General features: G+C 41.5%; 1 protein-coding gene across 1 annotated transcript in view; it reads right to left on the bottom strand.

The window, feature by feature from the left end:
- Nucleotides 1-20,168, bottom strand: part of DPYD (dihydropyrimidine dehydrogenase) — a 1,420,302-nt gene that overhangs the window by 830,357 nt on the left and 569,777 nt on the right. Inside the window, exon 9 of the mRNA XM_069737684.1 lies at nucleotides 773-880. Within this exon, the coding sequence (XP_069593785.1) occupies nucleotides 773-880 (108 nt within the window). The remainder of the gene's footprint in view (nucleotides 1-772; nucleotides 881-20,168) is intronic.

Genomic DNA, 20,168 nt, shown 5'->3' with positions numbered 1-20,168 from the left:
TGACATGATAAGCATGTCGATGTGAGGAGACTTAAAGCTGCAATGCTCTGCTGGGAAATATGCAAATTATCTCTTCAGAGAGGAAGAGGACTAGAACTCTAGTGCCACCTATTGGAAGTAGCAATCCTAACAGTCAATGTCGACTCTTTAACGAGCCTTGTCACATGACTTAGGATAATAGCCACAGTCACAGTGTCTGCAAATTGAGATTCTGGTTTGGCTATTATCCTAAGTCATGTGACAAGGCTCGTTAAAGAGTCGACATTGACTGTTAGGATTGCTACTTCCAATAGGTGGCACTAGAGTTCTAGTCCTCCTCCTCTCTGAAGAGACAATTTGCATATTTCCCAGAGGAGTATTGCGGCTTTAAGTCTCCTCACCTCGACATGCTTATCATGTCACTCTCCGCAAGGAGAAATTATACTTCTTGGATCCCGGTTCTATATGAATTTGAAAACTTTGAAATTCAAGGATTAAAAAAAACACTTGCCTGCCACCAATCGCCATACTGAGGACTGCTCATCTGAACAGCTAAGCCAACCCCATTCTCTGGCACTCCAGATGCAGAGGCTTCAGGGACCACATAAACTCTCAGGAAAATGGAGCAACAAAGGTGTTAAAACTATAATAATATTTTTTTAAACTCCTCTTTTTCCTTTTTTTAGGTTGAGGATTCATTTATTTAAATCATATTTACATATGTAAGAATGCTGAAATCATTGAATCATGTGCAAATTGTGTGTGAAATAACTATTTTCTAAACTGCACTCACCAAGTTTGCTGGCTTTAGCCACAAGAGGTAAGAAATCTTTGGATGTATAGAAACCTTGCTCTATTTTAAGACCATGGAAAACGTCTTCAATTTTTGGTTCAGGCAATCCTAAAAGAAAAGGGTAAAAGTCACCTACTTGAAATTCAGGAATATGCTATGATTAAATGAATATTCCATGCAAAACTTATGTCTAGAGCAGGACCGCCAGCTATAGGGCATGACGCCTAGATTCTCCTTTTCAAATAAAATAAATATTCTTCAATTAGACAACAATATGTTTTTGAGAGTTAGATAAATATATATTTAAGGAAAACCATGGAAGGACCTTACAGTGCAATGATCAATTTTAATGAGCTGTCCTATTTTTAGGACCACACGTTAGCTCTGTACATGCACCTTACACCCCAGAGAATCAATACAAAATCCACATTGACTGCCCGCAACAAAGAAGCTACTTTTTTATTCAAGAAGCAGAAGTAGGCATTAAAATAGGACATGTGGCTTTGTAAACCTTTTATAAACATAGGTTTGCAACTGAACAGTATTGATCCATACCTCAGTGGTAGATAAATGAGAAAATCAGCATCACATAAGGGGGAAGGAGTAAAAAGAAATAAAGTGAGAAAACTGGTTACATGAAAAGATAGAATTCTGAGAATAATGATGTTTCCAGGGATTGTGCAAGGGGAAACAAAAAGGAACCATATTTCATATCACAAAAGCATATTAGTGTCATGTTACTGTATTACATATTTTGATAATATATTATACCATTTAGATTATTTTATTATTTGTTTCTACATATGTAAAAATTTCATCCAAATGTTAAAAGCTATATAGTTTATGAAACTGGTACCACATTACCTTGATCTGTTAATATACCGTGTTAGATCATATATCATGGATGGGTGCTTGGTGTCAGGGACATAATTTCTTTAAGCCATTAAAAGCAATGTCTATTGATTTTTATTTCTATATACTGTATATATATATATAAATATATATATATATATATATACATATATATGTATATATATATATATATATATATATATATATATACACACATACCCACATATACTTATATATATATAGTACATATTTAAAGGTAATGTAATCATACACATATAAGTATATGCATGTCTATGTGTATGTCTGTGTATGTATATATATGTACTGTATATATATATATATATATATATATATACATATATATATATATACACAGTTTATAAAGATAAAATTCAAATCCTAATAAATGCACCTTTTCTGGGGCGGCTGCGAGCTGCTACTTTTAGGCTTTGGGTGGGGTAATATCCATGCCCCTTACCAGCCTGAGAATACCAGCCCCAAGTTGTTTGCTTTAGCTTCGCTGGTTGGCAAAAATAAGGGGGATGCCATGCCGTATTTTAAATAATTTATTTAAATAATTTATAAAAACGGCTTGGGACCCCTGTATTCTTGATAATCAACCATGATACAGCTGACAGCAGAGGTTGCAGCCTGAAGTTATCATTTTTGCGATGCTGGTTATCAAAAGTAGAAGTGACCTTATGTCATATTTTTTATTTATTTATTTATAGCACAGGTGTCGCCTGATGATTACTCCCATTAGCGGCGCCTGCTCTCGCTATTATCAACGACAGCAGGCGTAGGCTCATGGGAGTAAATGTTTTACCGCCTGTCACAGCTGCTGGCTCATCTGACAGTGTGGGAACTGCAGATCTCTGACTGGCGGAAAGGTCAGAGCCGCCGGTGTTTCTCAGCCTGTCATGCAGATGACAGCGTAGAAACACCCAATGCTCGAGGTGTCGAATCCAAACAGTAACACGGACTTCATGAAGAAGTCCATGTTCGGGTCCCTGACTGAACACTAGGTGTTTGGTACAGAAACCGAACTTTACTGATCAGGTTCGCCCATCTCTAATCACTACACATTCAGAACATTTTATTAGATTTTATAGCTTGTGTGATAAATATTGTGAAATCACTTTATTAACCAGTTATGTTGTCTTCCCTCAAAAATTGCTCCAACGAACTGACCACTAAGTATCTCCTTTCTCCTTGACTCATTGTCTACTGCCTGTTGTCAGGTGTAATCTGTCTCTAGCAGCAGATATTGTGATAAATTACAGTGGTGGGAAAATGTTTTCAACTTCAAGTTCATGTGGATGTAAGGAGGTAGACCGGACCACTGGTACCTGCATGCTGGGTCCGGAACTAGAAAGGCTGCATCCTGTGTTTTTGGGGGGGAGCCTGAGTGGGGCGGACCTTCTCCTGCTGTCTGAGGGAAGTCTGGGCAAGGAGGACCTTCCTGGGGATGGAGAAGGGCAGAGAGAGACAGAAAAGGAAGTGCAGCAGCTGATGCATAAAAGTAAAAAGCACACGAAATGGGGGAGTCTGGCACAGGCATAAAGGAGTGTGGGGAGCAGCTCAGAGAGCAGTGTGCAGAGCGGTATGCAGAGCAGTGAGCAGTGTGCTCTGCTTCCCCCATCCGAGTGTACTGGTTTGGCGATGGGCCATATAGGAGGAGCACCGGTCGCATGCAGAGCAGAGCCATACAGAGCAGAGCCGTGCAGAGACGAGCTGTATACACCTAACTGAGTAGTGCAGACTGAGCGGAGCTGAGCCAGCTGTACAGCAGCCAGAGAGAGAAGTGACCTGCCATGAGAGCACCAGCAGCGTTCAAGCCAGTGCTAGTCGTCGCCCGCCGCCAACAGCGGGGACCAGGGAGAGATAGATGTGTGGTGTGAGTCTGGTCTCCATGTCCGTGAGTACTACACACGTGCCCCATAAGAGTGACTGGGGACAGTACAAACCTGTGCACCCTCACTTGGCCATTAAACACCTACTGAGCCACTCTGGGCTCGTACAAGACCGATACCCATATTACCATCAGGCACTTTGGGCCTGTTTGACCGCGACTGTCAGGAGAGTAGTACAGAAGACACATCGGGCTTAGGCAGTACCGTAGCCCATAACCTTGGAGGCATCTACAGTATATGGACTTGGGGCAGTGGAAGGTACCAGAGACCAACTGTCACCAGAAGATGGAGAATTGTTGTTTGCTGAACCCCATTAATAAAGACACCACGCCCGCTGTTGCTGGCGTTATTGAGTTCGCAGCCGGAGCTGGAGTTTTAAGACTTTCTGATACGTTTGCTACCAAAGTGTCAGTATTTGTACCGTTGTACTTCACTTTACCATTCATACTGTTTAACTCTTTTCCTCCATGTGTGGAGTATTCCCCTATAAATAAACCAGTTAACCCTTGCTCTGCCTCCCATCTGTCACTGCATCCCACGTTCCTGCTAGTATCTTACATGGAGACAGAAGGGTCAGCGGATGCTCTCATACACTGACCTAGCTGTCATTAGAAAGGCTGTATGGACCAAGGTACATTCCACTGAATGCTCATACTCCTTTCTCTTGAGAATAATACTACTCTCAGACAAAATAGGGTGAGGGTAACACATTAGGGTAATAACATATTGGATCAACAGTCAATAACATATGGTAGAGTCCCAACGAGTACATAACTTGGTGCTATTGACAAAGTCTCACTCGCTGGCTGGCCTGGCCAGGAATTAGAATATCTGTGATACCAGGTCATCCAGAGCCAACTACCTAAACCAGTGGCACATTGCTTTTGGTAGGTACTCACAAAGAAAAGGCAGCAGCAAACTTAGCAAGCTGACAAAGTCGATTGAGGTGAGATTGTATTCCTCCTGTTGGAGCCATTTTTCCCTGGCTTCTGTTCTGTGGAGTCTTAAATCTGTATTCCTCAGGTTGGAGCCATGGTGTTTTGGCTACTGTCATTTAGAGTTTCTGAAAACAGAGGCAGATACCCCTTTTTATAGTCCACAACTCCTATTCCCGCCATTATCCACACGTTTGGGATAATGTGGGAGGAGGTCATCTCTCATTGTTCCACTGTTCAATAAACATGTATATTTTGTCCTTCAATGTTTGCAGATCAACAAGCTGCATGGATTTATACAATAGTTAGTCAGCAGGCATTAACCAAATTAACAAACATTGATTTTTCAATTAATGTCTGACTTTGTTCACCAAAGATATTAGAACAATACGTTGCAGAGAGCTGATATAATAGGTAACCGGCAGCCACTCAAAAAATCAGCAAACATCAATTCAACCTACAACAAGAGTCAATGTTCAGGCTGATATGAGCAATAGCCTATGTCTCTTCACCTACTTAAAATGACATCTGGCATACTTAAGAATAAATGCTTTGTTGTCACAATCTTGCTCTCCTGTCTTTCAAACTGCGTGCACGAATAAAACAGAGATGGACTCTCTTTTCAGAGAAGAAAAGTTATTGGACAATGGCTGGAGCTATACCTAGAGTGAAGGGAAGAACAGAATTTCATGTACTTAAAGTGCCAGCTGAATGAATGCTGTTGATGTGGAAATGCTTTAAGAAGTTAGGAGCATGAGAGCCGAGACAGCCGAGACAGCTACTGAGTATTTTAATCTTTTATGCACATCAAAACCAGCATTATCTTTTTCGGGGGATGAGTATGACCAGGCTTTTCTACATATTTTGTGTAGATACCTACGCATGCTGAAGCTGTTTCCAAGTCCAGTGTAGTCACATATTACCGTATATACTCGAGTATAAGCCGAGATTTTCAGCCCATTTTTTTGGGCTGAAAGTTCCCCTCTCGGCTTATACTCGAGTCATATACCCGGGTGTCAGCAGGGGAGGGGGAGCGGGGGCTGTGTAATCATACTTACCTGCTCCCAGCGCGGTCCCTGCAGTCCCTGGCTTCTCCGGCGCTGCAGATTCTTCCTGCACTGAGCGGTCACATGGCACCGCTCATTACAGAAATGAATAGGCAGCTCCACCCCCATAGGGGAGGAGCCGCATATTCATTTCTGTAATGATCGGTGCCATGTGACCGCTCAATTACAGGAAGAAGCTGCAGCGGCGGAGAAGCCAGGGACTGCAGGGACCGCGCCGCAGCAGGTAAGGGGAGCGCAGCGCTATAATTACCTGCTCCTCGCTCCGGCTCCGTCTGCAGCGTCCTCTAGCAGTGACGCTCAGGTTAGAGGGCGCTGTGACGTAGTCAGTGCGCGCCCTCTGCTGAGCGTCAGTGCTGGAGACGGAGCCGCACGAGGAGCAGGTAATTATTGAAAGCGCCGGCGTCCTGAGAAGAGAGGTGAGTATGTGATTTTTTTTTTTTATGGCAGCACCAGCAGCAGCATTCTAAGGAGCACCTATGGGGCCATAAAGGTGCAGAGCATATAAGGGGCACAGCATTATAAGGAGCACCTATGGGGCCATAAAGGTGCAGAGCATATATGGGGCACAGCATTATAAGGAGCACCTATGGGGCCATAAAGGTGCAGAGCATATATGGGGCACAGCATTCTAAGGAGCACCTATGGGGCCATAAAGGTGCAGAGCATATATGGGGCACAGCATTATAAGGAGCACCTATGGGGCCATAAAGGTGCAGAGCATATAAGGGGCACAGCATTATAAGGAGCATCTATGGGGCCATAAAGGTGCAGAGCATATATGGGGCACAGCATTCTAAGGAGCACCTATGGGGCCATAAAGGTGCAGAGCATATATGGGGCACAGCATTCTAAGGAGCACCTATGGGGCCATAAAGGTGCAGAGCATATATGGGGCACAGCATTATAAGGAGCACCTATGGGGCCATAAAGGTGCAGAGCATATATGGGGCACAGCATTATAAGGAGCACCTATGGGGCCATAAAGGTGCAGAGCATATATGGGGCACAGCATTCTAAGGAGCATGTATGGGGCCATAATCAAAGGTGCAGAGCATATATGGGGCACAGCATTATAAGGAGCACCTATGGGGCCATAATCAAAGGTGCAGAGCATATATGGCACAGCATTATAAGGAGCATCTATGGGGCCATAATCAAAGGTGCAGAGCATTCTATATAGCACAGTTGTATATGGAGCATCTATGGGGCATTAATGAACGGTATGGAGCATCTATTTTTATTTTTGAAATTCACCGGTAGCTGCTGCATTTTCTACCCTAGGCTTATACTCGAGTCAATAAGTTTTCCCAGTTTTTTGTGGCAAAATTAGGGGGGTCGGCTTAGACTCGGGTCGGCTTATACTCGAGTATATACGGTAGGTTAATGTAGGATTCTTCACCCTTCAATTATTTGAGGCAGGCAGTAGTGTAGGGTTCCTAAAGTTTAGTCAATTCAGCCCTGTACAAAGAGAAACTATCACTCCCTTCATCACAGGAAGACGAATCCTTTCCTATATCTGTATTAAAGTATCCTAAATTGACCTGATACAATTGAATCAAATTGTTCCACATTTTGACCTCACTATGATCAGAAAGTAGCTGTCAAGGTGTATGCATGCACTATGGGTTTCTAAAGTTTTCTGTCCTAACACAGTCTCACAGCCACAATATATTAATGTCAAATAGTGGATTTAATTTCTCCTTAATTTGTCCACAAACGTTGATGTATAATAAATGCAACTAGCAGATGAAATGCCATGTGGGTTTAATTAGTAAATGACACTAATTGCAATGTTATTGTACTCTCCAAATGACAAAAGGTTTTTTCAATATTTCACAGGATGCATGTTCAGAAAAGAGCACCGGAAATATTTATTGATTAGTAACAAAATCATTTAATAGTTAAAACTTAGAATAATTTAAAAGCTGCATACAGTATCTTATAAAAACCTGTTAGTAACATTATAAGATTACTAAGTCACATACTTAATATAATGTTTAGCTTAAAGATTGCCTACTCATGTCACAAAAACCCTTAACATTTTGATGACATTATACCATCTTTCCCCAAAAATAAACGTCCTTTCAAAATAAGCCCTAATCCATTTTTTGGAGCAATAGATAATACAAAATCCTGCCTTATTTTAGGAGAAACATTATATTAAACTGCTTTTTGCAGAGCTAAAAGTAGAGCAAAGTTATGATAAATTTTAACCATTTTTACTGATGTTGGATCATGCCAGCAATGGACTATGACTTTGATCACTCATCTCTCTATATGGCCAGTGGAATTGGATGTGTAGTTGGAATTTCAGCACACTGTAAATGAATGAAGTAGGCTGAAAAGCTAATAACATTAGACATCAAATTTTGCCTGCCCACTTTTTTATAAAGGAGTGGTCAGAAAAAGCATCTACAAATGAAAAATGGCTTATGAGAGGGTTGAAATATAGGTCTCGCAGAAGTGTTCTTCTAGTTTAAGACTATGTAAACATCATTCATCTGGAAAAGCGGAGGAATGATTGCTTGTGATATGGTTGAAAAATAGGTCTGCAACCCTTTTATAAAAGTATCCACTCATAAGTGACTTCAGGTTGAGTTTCCTAAATATTACAGGTTCCTAAAGATTTGAAGAATCTGCATTTTCATTTGCAAATTTTGGCAAAAACAGTTGAGCCAATTCTCACACTGTTGATGACTCAGAAAGGGGGCTAAAGATAACAAGCACAGCTAGAAGGGCATACCCATAATGCCCTGTAGCTATCACATTACAAAGTCTAGTGCAGCCAATCATAGGAGCTACCCCAGGGACTATAAAACATGATGGCTGGTCAAGAAATGCTATTTGAGGATTCCACAGTGCAGTGATAGAGATCAGAACACAGCTCATTTTTTGGGGAAAAATTAATTGAAACTGGCAAATTTTGATTTAAAATGATCTGCTCATCTCTATTTACAGCAGAACATTGCTGATATCAATTATGTACCTCTGTACAAGTCAAACTGTTGAAACTAACAAGCGTGTTTCATCATGTAAGAGTATGTAACCACCAAGCTCTTTGCCTCCCCGTGAACTGCTGAAACAACACCTGTTGTATCCACTACATTGGCTGAAAGATATTTATTTATTTTTAACAAAACTATTATTACTATTGTAAATCTATAGTAATAAGTAGTGTTGAGTAGTGTTGAGCCACCCCCCTAGTGCTCGAGTTTGGTTCGGTTCGTCTAACTGGGGCGTGTTCGACGAATGTTCATCGAACACCGTCAGACCCCATTGAATCCAATGGCAGGCAAACACAAACACATACAAACACATAGCAAACACCCTAAAAGGTGTCCAAAAGCTGACAAACTGCACAGAAGACACAACAAACATATGGAAAAGTCACAACTACATATAGTAATACGAAAAGAAAAGAGGTGGAGGAGTAAAAGGAGGATAAGATTGAGCGCCTGAAGGGCCTTCGATGACATCGCGGCTTGTGATTGGTCGCGTGAGCGGTCACATGGGCATCACGCGACCAATCACAAGCCGCGATGTCATCTAAGGTCCTTCAGGCACTAATTCTTAGGAAGGAAGCGTCCGAGGGCGCGTCCGAGGGTGAGTATATTCCTAATAGATATATACTCACCCTCGGACGCGCCCTGGTTCTAACCTGCAGCCTTCCTTCCTAAGAATCAGCTCCTGAAGGACCTTAGATGACGTCGCGGCTTGTGATTGGTTGCGTGACGCCCATGTGACCGCTCACGCGACCAATCACAGGCTGCAACATCATCGAAGGTCCTTCAGGCGCTCATTCTTAGGAAGGAAGGCTGCCGGTGAGAACCAGGGCGCGTCCGAGGGTAAGTATATCAATATTTTTTATTTTGATTCTTTATTATACACTTAAATATGGATCCCAGGGCCTGAAGGAGAGTTTCCCCTCCTTCAGACCCTGGGAACCATTAGAAACCCAATGCACTGCATTGGGTTTTGTGTTTCAGCCGACCCCGACTTTTCTATAGGATCGTCCGATTTCACTTTACCCGACTTTTGAAAAAGTCGGGTTTCGTGAAACCCGACCCGATCCTATAAAAAGGAAAGTCGCTCAACCCTAGTAGTGACAAATAAAATTAAAAGTAAATATCTTTAGGTAGAATGGCGACGGGTCCATTCAGAACACTTTCCTTAGAAGATGTAGTGGTACCCCCGTTGGGAGTTGTGACAATAAAGGAACCAAATACATTCAGACTAATCCACCATTTGTCATATCCAAGGGACAGGTCAGTAAACGATAACATTGACGCGGAACCAAGTACAGTACTTCCTTTGACGAGTCAATCAGGCAGGTTAAGAAGTTGGGATTGGGCACCCTAATGGCCAAAACAGGCATTGAGGGGGCGTTCCGGTTACTACCTGTTCCTCCAAGGAGTGTCCTCCGTTTGGGCTGCTTTTGTGAAGGAGCATACTACATAGATCGCTGTTTGCCCATGGGGTGCTCCATATCCTGCTCACTATTTGAGGCGTTTAGTTGCTTTCTCGAATGGGTCATCATGGACGTTTCTAAGGCGGCACATATTATCCATTACCTCAATGACTTCTTATGCCTGGGCACAAAAGATTCACCACAGTGTGAATACACGCGGTAGTCCACCTGTGAGAATGAGAGAGCTGGAGGGAGAGTGGATACCCCAGAGCCAAGGGGTTAGATTGAGAAAGGAAGAAAGCGGTGTAGCTTGCTTCATGGGTGGGGTACCATGCTGAGTAGCAGAAATTGCTACTAGGCCCAAAGTATTGCCTGGGCTAGATGCAAATAAAAATTAGTAATTAGATAAAGAGGTGGTGTGACACCCCCCACAGGGCTGTCGTCACCACTTGGCACAAGCATCAGTGCGAGTGCCGTTTGCCTGGACAGGTGGGTGTGCCCACTCTTGGACGATGGCACTGGCACAGGGTCCCTCATAGTACAATGAAGTGTCTCTGACAGTGGTGGTGCACAACCAACGTCAGACACACCGTCATAATATGAGGGCCCTGTGCCAGTACCGCCGCCCACGAGAGAGTGTTCCCCCCAGCTCGAACAGTGCTCTACCACTTGCAATACTTACCTCTCCCTGCTCCACCACTGTGTAGTCTGTGCTGTTAAATCCTTCAATGGCACAGCCAATACAAATGTGTTGAAATGATAGATGATGGTTAAAATATACAGGGGCCCTGGCCTCCATTTAGACCAGTTAATACTTTGCGCCTACTACCACTGTCTGCTACTCAGCAGAGGAGCCCACCCCTGTACCTAGCTATGCCACCTGTTTAGTCCTGTTACCAATTTTGAACTGCATTTAGCCTACTTTATTATTTGGGCCTACTAACTGTGTCTGCCATTCATTATAGTTGTCTTCCACTGAACAAAGCAATGCCGCCCGTTTAGTCCTGTTACCAATTTTGAACTGTGTTTAGCCTACTTTATTATTTGGGCCTACTAACTGTGTCCGCCACTCATTACAGTTGTCCTCCACTGAACAAAGCAATGCTGCCTGTTTAGTCCTGTCACCAATTTTGAACTGCATTTAGCCTACTTTATTATTTGGGCCTATATCTGTGTTTCCTCCTCATCCTGCCCATTGCCCAGCCAGTGATAGATGAGTCTGCTGGTACATTGACCCAGACCACTACACTCCCCTTGCACTCTACACAGCCAGAATCTGACCCTGCTGAAAGTCAGGTTCCCCTTCCCGCATTCTAAACCACCTTACACGGGGGCAAAGAGGAAGGTGCAGATGAAAGTGCAGGTTCCTTCATCAGGTGGGAGGCATACTCGTTGGCGACATCACTGGCACAGGGCCCCTCATAGTATTCAAAAGTGTCTCTGCCAGTGGGAGGCGCCACCCGCCGTCAAACACACCGCCGTGCTATGAGGGGCCCTGTGCCAGTGCCAACGAGTGGGTCCCCCCTGCTTGCTCAGGATCACAGCACTTGCAAAGTTGAAATACTTAACTCTCCCTGCTCCACCGCCGTGACATATTCCGCGTTTCCTGGGCCCACGAAAATCTTGAGCAAGCCCTACCCCCCACAACTTTAGCCAAATGACCCCCAGTTTTCAATGCCTAACTATTATTGTAAAGTACCAAAAACCAAAATATGGAAAGGGACGGCACCAGGAGAGTATATTTTCATATGGACTAGGACTCTATCTTAGACCGACCACATATGCAGGTGTCACGAATTAGCTGGTTATATGGTGCTCTGCACTAAAAGCATGAAGCCAAACAGTCCAACAAAACAGAAGAAAAGTGCGGCACTCACCCTTATTTTGCTGTAAAATTCGTGTTCTTTGTTCGGAAAATAGAAATAGTGACATCGCATACATCCATTAGGACATCAGGTCAGAAAAGAGGGTGCGGGAGTGGAGAAGGACGTCCTTCCATGTATGTCACTATTTCTATTTTCCGAATAAAGAACACGAATTTTACAGCAAAATAAGGGTGAGTGCCGCACTTTTCTTCTGTTTTGTTGGATTATTATAAAGTAAATTAAGATTGACAAGCTTAAGTAATAAGAATTGATGTTTTGGACATTAAAATGGGCACTGTAGGTGTTTTCCTGTCCTCCACTCACTGCCGACTTTGATTCCCCATTGACTTGCATGGGGTTTCGTGTTTCAGGCGGCCCCCGACTGTTCGCAATAAACGGACGATTTCACCCGACCCGACTTTTGACAAAGTCGGATTTTGCGAAATCCGACTCGATCCAAAAAAAGTAAAAGTCGCTCAACTCTACCTCTGTGCACTAAGTGTGCTGGAGCCTGCTTTTCTGGGTCCTACATCACCGAGGCTTGGCACCTTGGGGACACATAACTTCCATCCACAACCTGCACAGCTGCCACCTTACACAGATTAGAGAGGTATATCTTTCTCAAGTCATAAATCTTTGTATGAAAAAAAGAAACCATATTTTCAATGATATTGTTTTCAATGATATTATTTTCAATGTTGCCAAACTTTATTGCCCCAAATTTAAACCACATCCTAAACAATTATTCTTAAAAAAATGCCCCATAAGGACATATATTTAGTAGGTGTCATAAAATGAGTCTCCTACTTGAGTCCCACCTTAACAACAGCTAAAAATGAAGAATAACTTTGCTCAGAAAGACTTGGCTTGTCCATGTATTACATAGTCAGCCATTTATTTGAATAACTTTCATTAGAAAATTAATTTGAGTAACATTTTTAGACAGAAAATGGAAAGGCCTTATCAGAGTCAATGATTGCATTTACTGGGTGAGTAGAGGAAACTTTGCCTGTATAATTCTAAAGGAATATTCATAAAACTGTATATCTTGTTCCCACCTAATTAAAGCTTGTTAATTACAGCAAGTATTATGCTCTTGGCATTATGTATGACCTAAGCAAATGATATCATTTAATAAATATTTTCTGATCCTGAGGGCAGTGAGTACAACTGGCTTCATATTAAAATCACATGCCAAAAAAGCAGAAACTATACTCATTAATATTCTAGCATTTTCCAAGAAGATATTACAATGAACGAGCCTGGTTATAAAATAGAAATCACTATATTAGGAAAACACTTGCTTATTTGCATCTTAAAACAATACCTGCATTAACTATAAGAAATCAGAAGCAAACACATTGAGAAATTTAAGTTTTATTATTAAGAGATATGGAGGGCACCACACACTGATTAATCAGCCAGAGAGTTCCCCATGGGCTTGGAAACAACATGAAAACACATAGAAAAAAGATCATGCCCATATATTGGGAACACCTCAGATTATATGAAAGTCAAAAAAGCTTTATTGATAGGACTACACAGCACAAACAACAGTTAAAAACACTAAAATAGAAACAGATACCTATACCAGAAACCATACCCTAGTATAGGGGCAATGATGACTAGCACCTAGAGTCCCCTTCCCCTTTATTTTTCACACAGAAAACAATATGCAAATAATGAGCAAAAAAATGCAAACAAGCAAAATATGTGGAAAATACAAAGACTGGCTCCTAAGTAATAAACCATACAGGTCTCAATGTGCATATATCCAGACACAATGTGCAGATGGAAAATATGTACACCTAAACCGATGTCACAGTACCGTATGGGTGCAAAAAGATGTTTTTTTCTGGCATTTTTTTTTCTGCCAAAAATGGTAAGAATAAAAAAAACCTGAAACCATATACAGCTCTGGCAAAAATTAATAGACCACCACATCAAAACTCTGTCATGGGCAGCCCAATCTCCAGACCTGAACCCCCATTGAAAACCTCTGGAATGTAATCAAGAGGATGATGGATAGTCACAAGCCATCAAACAAAGAAGAACTGCTTAAAATTTAGCGCCAGAAGCAGTGTGAAAGACTGGTGGAAAGCATGCCAAGAAGCATGAAAGCTGGGATAAAAAATCATGGTTATTCCACAAAATATTGATTTCTGAACTCTTCCTGAGTTAACTTTGTTTCAATCATGTGATGCTGGTTCAAATTCACCTGTGGTAACAGGTGTGTGCAATATGAAAATCACACCTGAAACCAGATAAAATGGCAGAAGTTGACTCAATCTTTGCATTGTGTGTCTGTTTGTGACACACTAAGCATGGAGAACAGAAAGAGGAGAAGAAATCTCTCTGAGGACTTAAAAACCCAACTTTTTGAACAATATAAACAATCTCAAGGTTGCAATGCAGGATAATCCGGATGGTGGATAATCAACTCCAATCAAGAGCCAAATAAATTTAAGCTGTCCTGCAGGCTCAGGGTGCATCAGTATCAGTGCAATCTTTCCATCAACATTTGAATAAAATGAAATGCTATAGTAGGAGACCCAGGAGAACCCCAGTGTTGACACAGAGCCCTAAAATTAGCTATACTGCAGTTTGCCAAAATTTACATGACTAAGCCAAAATCTTTCCGGAAAGCGTCTCGTGGACAGAGGAGACCAAGATATAACTTTTTGGTAAAGCACATCATTCTATTCTTTACCAAAAATGAAATGAGACCTACAAATGAAAAGAACACAGTACCTACAGTAAAATATGGTGGAGGTTCAAAGATATTGTTGGGTTGTTTTTCTGCCTCTGTCACTGAATGACTTGACTGTGTACAAGTCATCATGAAACCTGATGATTAACAACAGGTTTTGGATCACAATGTAGATCTCAGTTTCAGAAAGCTGGGTTTGTTCCCTAGGTCATTGGTCTTCCAGCAGGATAATGACTCCAAACATACTTCAAGAAGCCCCCCGAGATGGATGAAAACAAAGTGCTGGAGAGTTCTGAAGTGAACAGCAATGAGTCCGAATCTAAATCCCATTGAAAACCTGCATAGAGATCTTAAAATTGCTGTGGCGAGAAGACATCCTTCAAATATGAGAGACCTGGAGCAGTTTGTAAAAGACGAGTGGTCCAAAATTACAGTTGAGAAGTGTAAGAAGCTTGTTGTTGGCAATTTTTTATTCCAAAGCATGTGCAACCAAATATTACATTGAGGGTGTCAACAATTTTGTCCCACCCATTTTTGGGGTTTGCGTTAAACTATGTCCAATTTGTCTTTTTTACTCTGAATTTTTGTGTTGTTCCAATACACACAAAGGAAATAAACGTGTATAAAAAAGCATGTGTAATTGCAATAATTTTCTTTGAGAAATGCTTCATTTTCTGGAACAATTTCAAGGGTGCCAACACCATCCGCCATGACTATCTATCTATCTATCTATCTATCTGTCTGTCTGTCTGTCTGTCTGTCTGTCTGTCTGTCTGTCTGTCTGTCTGTCCGTCTGTCTGTCCGTCTGTCTGTCTATCTATCTATCCGTTTATACAGGGTGGACCATTTATATGGATACACCTAAATATAATGGGAATGATTGGTGATATTAACTTCTTGTTTGTGGCACATTAGTATATGGGAGGGGGAAAAGTTTTAGAGATGGGTGGTGACTAGTAGTGATGAGCGAATGTACTTGGCACTCGAGATTTCATGAACACGCTCGGGTGTCCTCCGAGTATTTGTAAGTACTCGGAGATTTAGTTTTCAGTGCCGCAGCTGAATGATTTACATTTGTTAGCCAGCATAAGTACATGTGGGGGTTGCCTGGTTGCTAGGGAATCCCCACATGTAATCAAGCTGGTTAACAGATGTAAATCATTCAGCTGCGGCGCTGAAAACTAAATCTCCGAGTACTTACAAATACCCGGAGGACACCCGAGCGTGCTTGGGAAATCTCGAGTACTGAGTATATTCGCTCATCACTAGTGACTAGGATTTGCAAGTATACTCGTTGCTCGGATTTTCCCGAGCATGCTTGGTTAATCTCCGAGTATTTGTGACTGCTCAGAGGTTTAGTTTTTGTTGATGCAGCTGCATGATTTACAGCTGCTAGCCTGCCTGAATACATGTGAGGGTTGTCTGGTTGCTACAGAATCCCCACATGCAATCAAGCTGTCTAGTAGCCGCAAATCATGCAGCTGCAGCAAGGAAAACTAAATCTCCAAGCAGTCACAAATACTCGGAGAGACCACCTGAGCGTGCTTGGGAAAACCCAAGCAACGAGTATACTCGCTCATCACTAGTGGTGACCATGGTGACCATTTTGGATCCAACTTTATTTTTTTCAATGTGAAGAGGGTCATGTGACACATCAAACTTTTTGGGAATTTCACAAGAAAAACAATGGGGTGCTTGGTTTTAACATAACTTCATTCTTTCATGAGTTATTTACAAGTTTATGACCACTTATAAAATGTGTTCAAAGTGCTGCCCATTATGTTGGATTGTCAATGCAGCCCTCTTCTCCCACTCTTGACACACTAATAGCAACACCGCATTAGAAATGCTAGCACAGGCTTCCATCATCCCTTGTTTCAGATTCTGCGCATCTCTTATCTTCACAGCATAGATAATTGCCTTGTTTCCAGGAAACTGTTCATGTAGGAATGCTCGGATCTGACACCCAAGATGATGCACGACCACATTATGGGTGTCAGGTCCGAGCATTCCTACATGAACAGTTTCCTGGAAAGTTGATTGGTCATCATGTGCCAGTTGAATGGCCACCAAGGTCTCCCGATCTGACCCCCTTAGACTTTTATCTTTGGGGTCATCTGAAGGCAATTGTCTATGCTGTGAAGATACGAGATGTGCAGCATCTGAAACAATGGATACTGGAAGCCTGTGCTTGCATTTCTTTTGCAGTGTTGCTATCAGTGTGTCAAGAGTGGGAGAACAGGGATGCAATGATAATTCAACACAATGGGCAGGACTTTTAACACATTTTATAAGTGGTTATAAATTTGTAAATAACTCATTAAAGAATAAAGTTACTTTAAAACCAAGCACACCATTGTTTTTCTTGTGAAATTCTCAATAAGTTTGATGTGTCACATGACCCTCTCCCATTGAAAAAGTAAAGTTTGATCCAAAATGGCTGACTTCACCACCCATCTTGAAAAGTTTTCCCCCTCCCATATACTAATGTGCCACAAACAGGAAGTTGATATCACCAACCATTCCCATTTTATATAGGTGTATCCATATAAATGGCCCACCCTGCAGATCTCTCTCTCTCTCTCTCTCTGTATATATGTATATGTATATATGTATATATATATATATATATATATATATATATATATACAGGGTGGAGCGCGGTAATTTGCTGATTTGGGAATGAAATAAAAAAATTATGATCATTAGAAAAAATTATTTTATATTTTAATTATACTGAACAGTAATGGAATTTTTAAATTACATGGTTTTAAATAGTGTATCTGGCAAATGTCGACCTTCGCTATCCACACACTGCTGCATACGTTTTCTGAAGTTTTCATGAACTCTAACAAGCATGTCCACTGGTATTCTGCCAATTTCAGCTTCAATATTGTTCCTTAGGTCTTCCAAGGTGTTGGGACGGTTGATATACACCTTAGACTTCAGGTAACCCCAAAGGAAAAAATCTCATGGGGCTAAATCTGGTGAGCGTGCTGGCCAGTTCACATCTCCCCTCAAAGAGATAAGCCGTCCAGGAAACATTTGCCTCAAACAATTCATGGTAACCCTCGCTGTGTGTGCAGTGGCACCATCCTGTTGGAACCATGTATCCTCTAGTTCCATTGCCTCAAGAGCCGGCTGAAAATAATCCTGTATCATAGACAAGTACCGTTCGGAGTTCACAGTTATGGCACGACCATTATCCTGAAAAAAGTAAGGACCAATGATGCCTACTCGTGATATGGCGCACCACACAGTGACGCGGTCCGAATGCAGAGGTCTCTCGTGAACTTCTCTGGGGTTTGTTTCACTCCAGTAACGTATATTTTGTTTGTACACATGACACATTCCCTGCTGTTCTGAATGCATTCACCCAATTTACAATTGATTGCCGTCCAGGAACACGTCCGCGTGGAGGAACAGCGAATTGTAAACGAAAAGCACGCTGCACTGCAATGATCGAGTGGGCATTTGAAAAATACGCTTCAACACAAAATGACCTCTCCTCACGTGTCCACTGCATGATGGCAACTGAAAGGCAGAGGAATACAAATCTCCCATCAGCCACTGTAAGCCACACCCACTCTCCCCTCTCTTCGACCGACAGTGCCGCCACAGCATGCAGTGCAAAAAAGCAAATTACCACGCTCCACCCTGTATATATATATATATATATAGGAGATGAGCAGCAAATCTTTTTGGGGCAAAGTAAGTTTGCTTTGAATTTCTAAAAGACTTGGACTCTTTTAATTTGTTTCCTGTGAATTTAACAAAATTGCCGCTAGACGCTTGCCATTTTATTGATTTACAGAAGGCCAGAATAGGGGTGAATACAATAAAAAAATAATACCTTGCAGTTCATCTGTCCTACTGGTGCAGAACTCCTTCAAGTCCCATGCGCAGATCATTCCAACATTGTGCTTATGTCTCCATTGGATGTGAAGTCCACCTTTTCCACCTTTACTCTGCGCTGTAGCTTCTGGCACCAAGAAAGCACTTAAAGGGACTCTGTCACCTGAATTTGGCAGGCTATGTAAATGCCCTGTGTCCGATCCGATGGGCAGTGTTTCCTCTTCTTTCATTCACCCCTTCCTTTCCCACTGGCCGCAATATTTTCTTGAATTTCAGTAGGTTTCCTCCGTAGTTCACGCATGCACAATGCAATCTTGCCTTGCGCACGCGCAGTATGCTTTGCCCAACTGCGGGCAAAGGCGAAAAGCATTAGTGCGCATGCACCGGAGCACTATGTCCAGGAAGTATTTCGCTGTGTTCCATGAAAGTCGGTGATAAGAACATGTGTTGAGGGCTCGGTAGGTGACGGTGATGTACAGAGAGGTCAGAGAGTTGAGATATGATGAGTGTGATGACTTTTTTTATTTCTTAACATTTTAATGGCATTATGCAATTCAGAAGGAAGTCTAAGGCTGTCATTTTGCTTTATCTACATGGAGCAAATTAGAAAAAAATAGCATTATGGCAAATGCAGATATTTGTAATATTCAAATAAAATTAATTCCCACTCAAATATATTAGCTCATCTCTAATGTAAATGTATAACACAGTGATCCCACATGAGGATTTTGAAGCAGATCCGCAATAAAAATCCTCGCAAAAAAAGCTTCAAAAACTCTTTAAATACGCTTCCTATTTAATTCAATCCCCTTTTCTGCAAGTCTCCATCACACAGAAAGATTTCTTTTAATACCCTGCCAGAGAATAAAAGAAGTGACATGTAGTTTCTTTGAGGCAGATTCCTCGTAGATTATACTCCAAATTTGACACTGTCGAGACAAAAGTCTGCAAAACACACTGTGGAATTTTTTTTTCCAAAACCTCTTCAAATTGTCTTTGTGAAATGATTCAGGAAAAAAGAAATAATAATATAAATAATAATAATATTTCTATATTGCCAACATATTCCACTGCACTTTCCAATTAAGAAATGCGCACATTCAAAAACAAAATAAAATAAATGAGCATTTACTGAAGTAGATTCCTCGTGAAGATTTTATCTTCTTCAGAAAATGCAGTGTGAACGTAGTACGAGACCTCTGATCCAAACTATTTAACCTCAAAGTTGACGAGGTCAAGAGTGTTTTCGGCATCTAAGGTGTTTCACTGAGGAAGGGTGTCTCAATGTGATAATAATTCTGTTTTATCATTGTCAGTACTTTTTTGTATTCATATGTATTGTTCACCACAAGCAGATGCCAGTGTTTGCATGCTTTTCCAAATGTATAGCTGAAAAAAATTTGGAATGCTATTCTTCATGCCTTGCGTTTGGCTTCAGCTTTTGGCTCATGTGACCTTTTGAATAAAACATTCACTATTCAATATTCAAGGACTAAGGCATTATTGAAAGTCAAAGTAATGTATTTTCTAGTTATCAAAATCAATGAATTAAATGGACAAATGTATTAAAAAATCTGATATTTATCATGATTCTATACTTATTCAGACTTGACAATTAATAACAGCAATAAATCCATAATTCTAACTTTAAAAAATAGGTTTATTATTGCTGATGGTGAAGACGAGAGGGGGTCAGGGAGCTGCACGTCATAGCAATCAATCCAAATGAGGCTGAGTCCGATTCGTGGCAGGCGAGTGCCGATACCGCTGATAAGCACACCCACAATGGAA

This window comes from Ranitomeya imitator, chromosome 8 (assembly GCF_032444005.1).
Source record: "Ranitomeya imitator isolate aRanImi1 chromosome 8, aRanImi1.pri, whole genome shotgun sequence".
NCBI classification, from domain to species: domain Eukaryota; kingdom Metazoa; phylum Chordata; class Amphibia; order Anura; family Dendrobatidae; genus Ranitomeya; species Ranitomeya imitator.
This window is presented reverse-complemented; position numbering and strand designations above follow the sequence as displayed.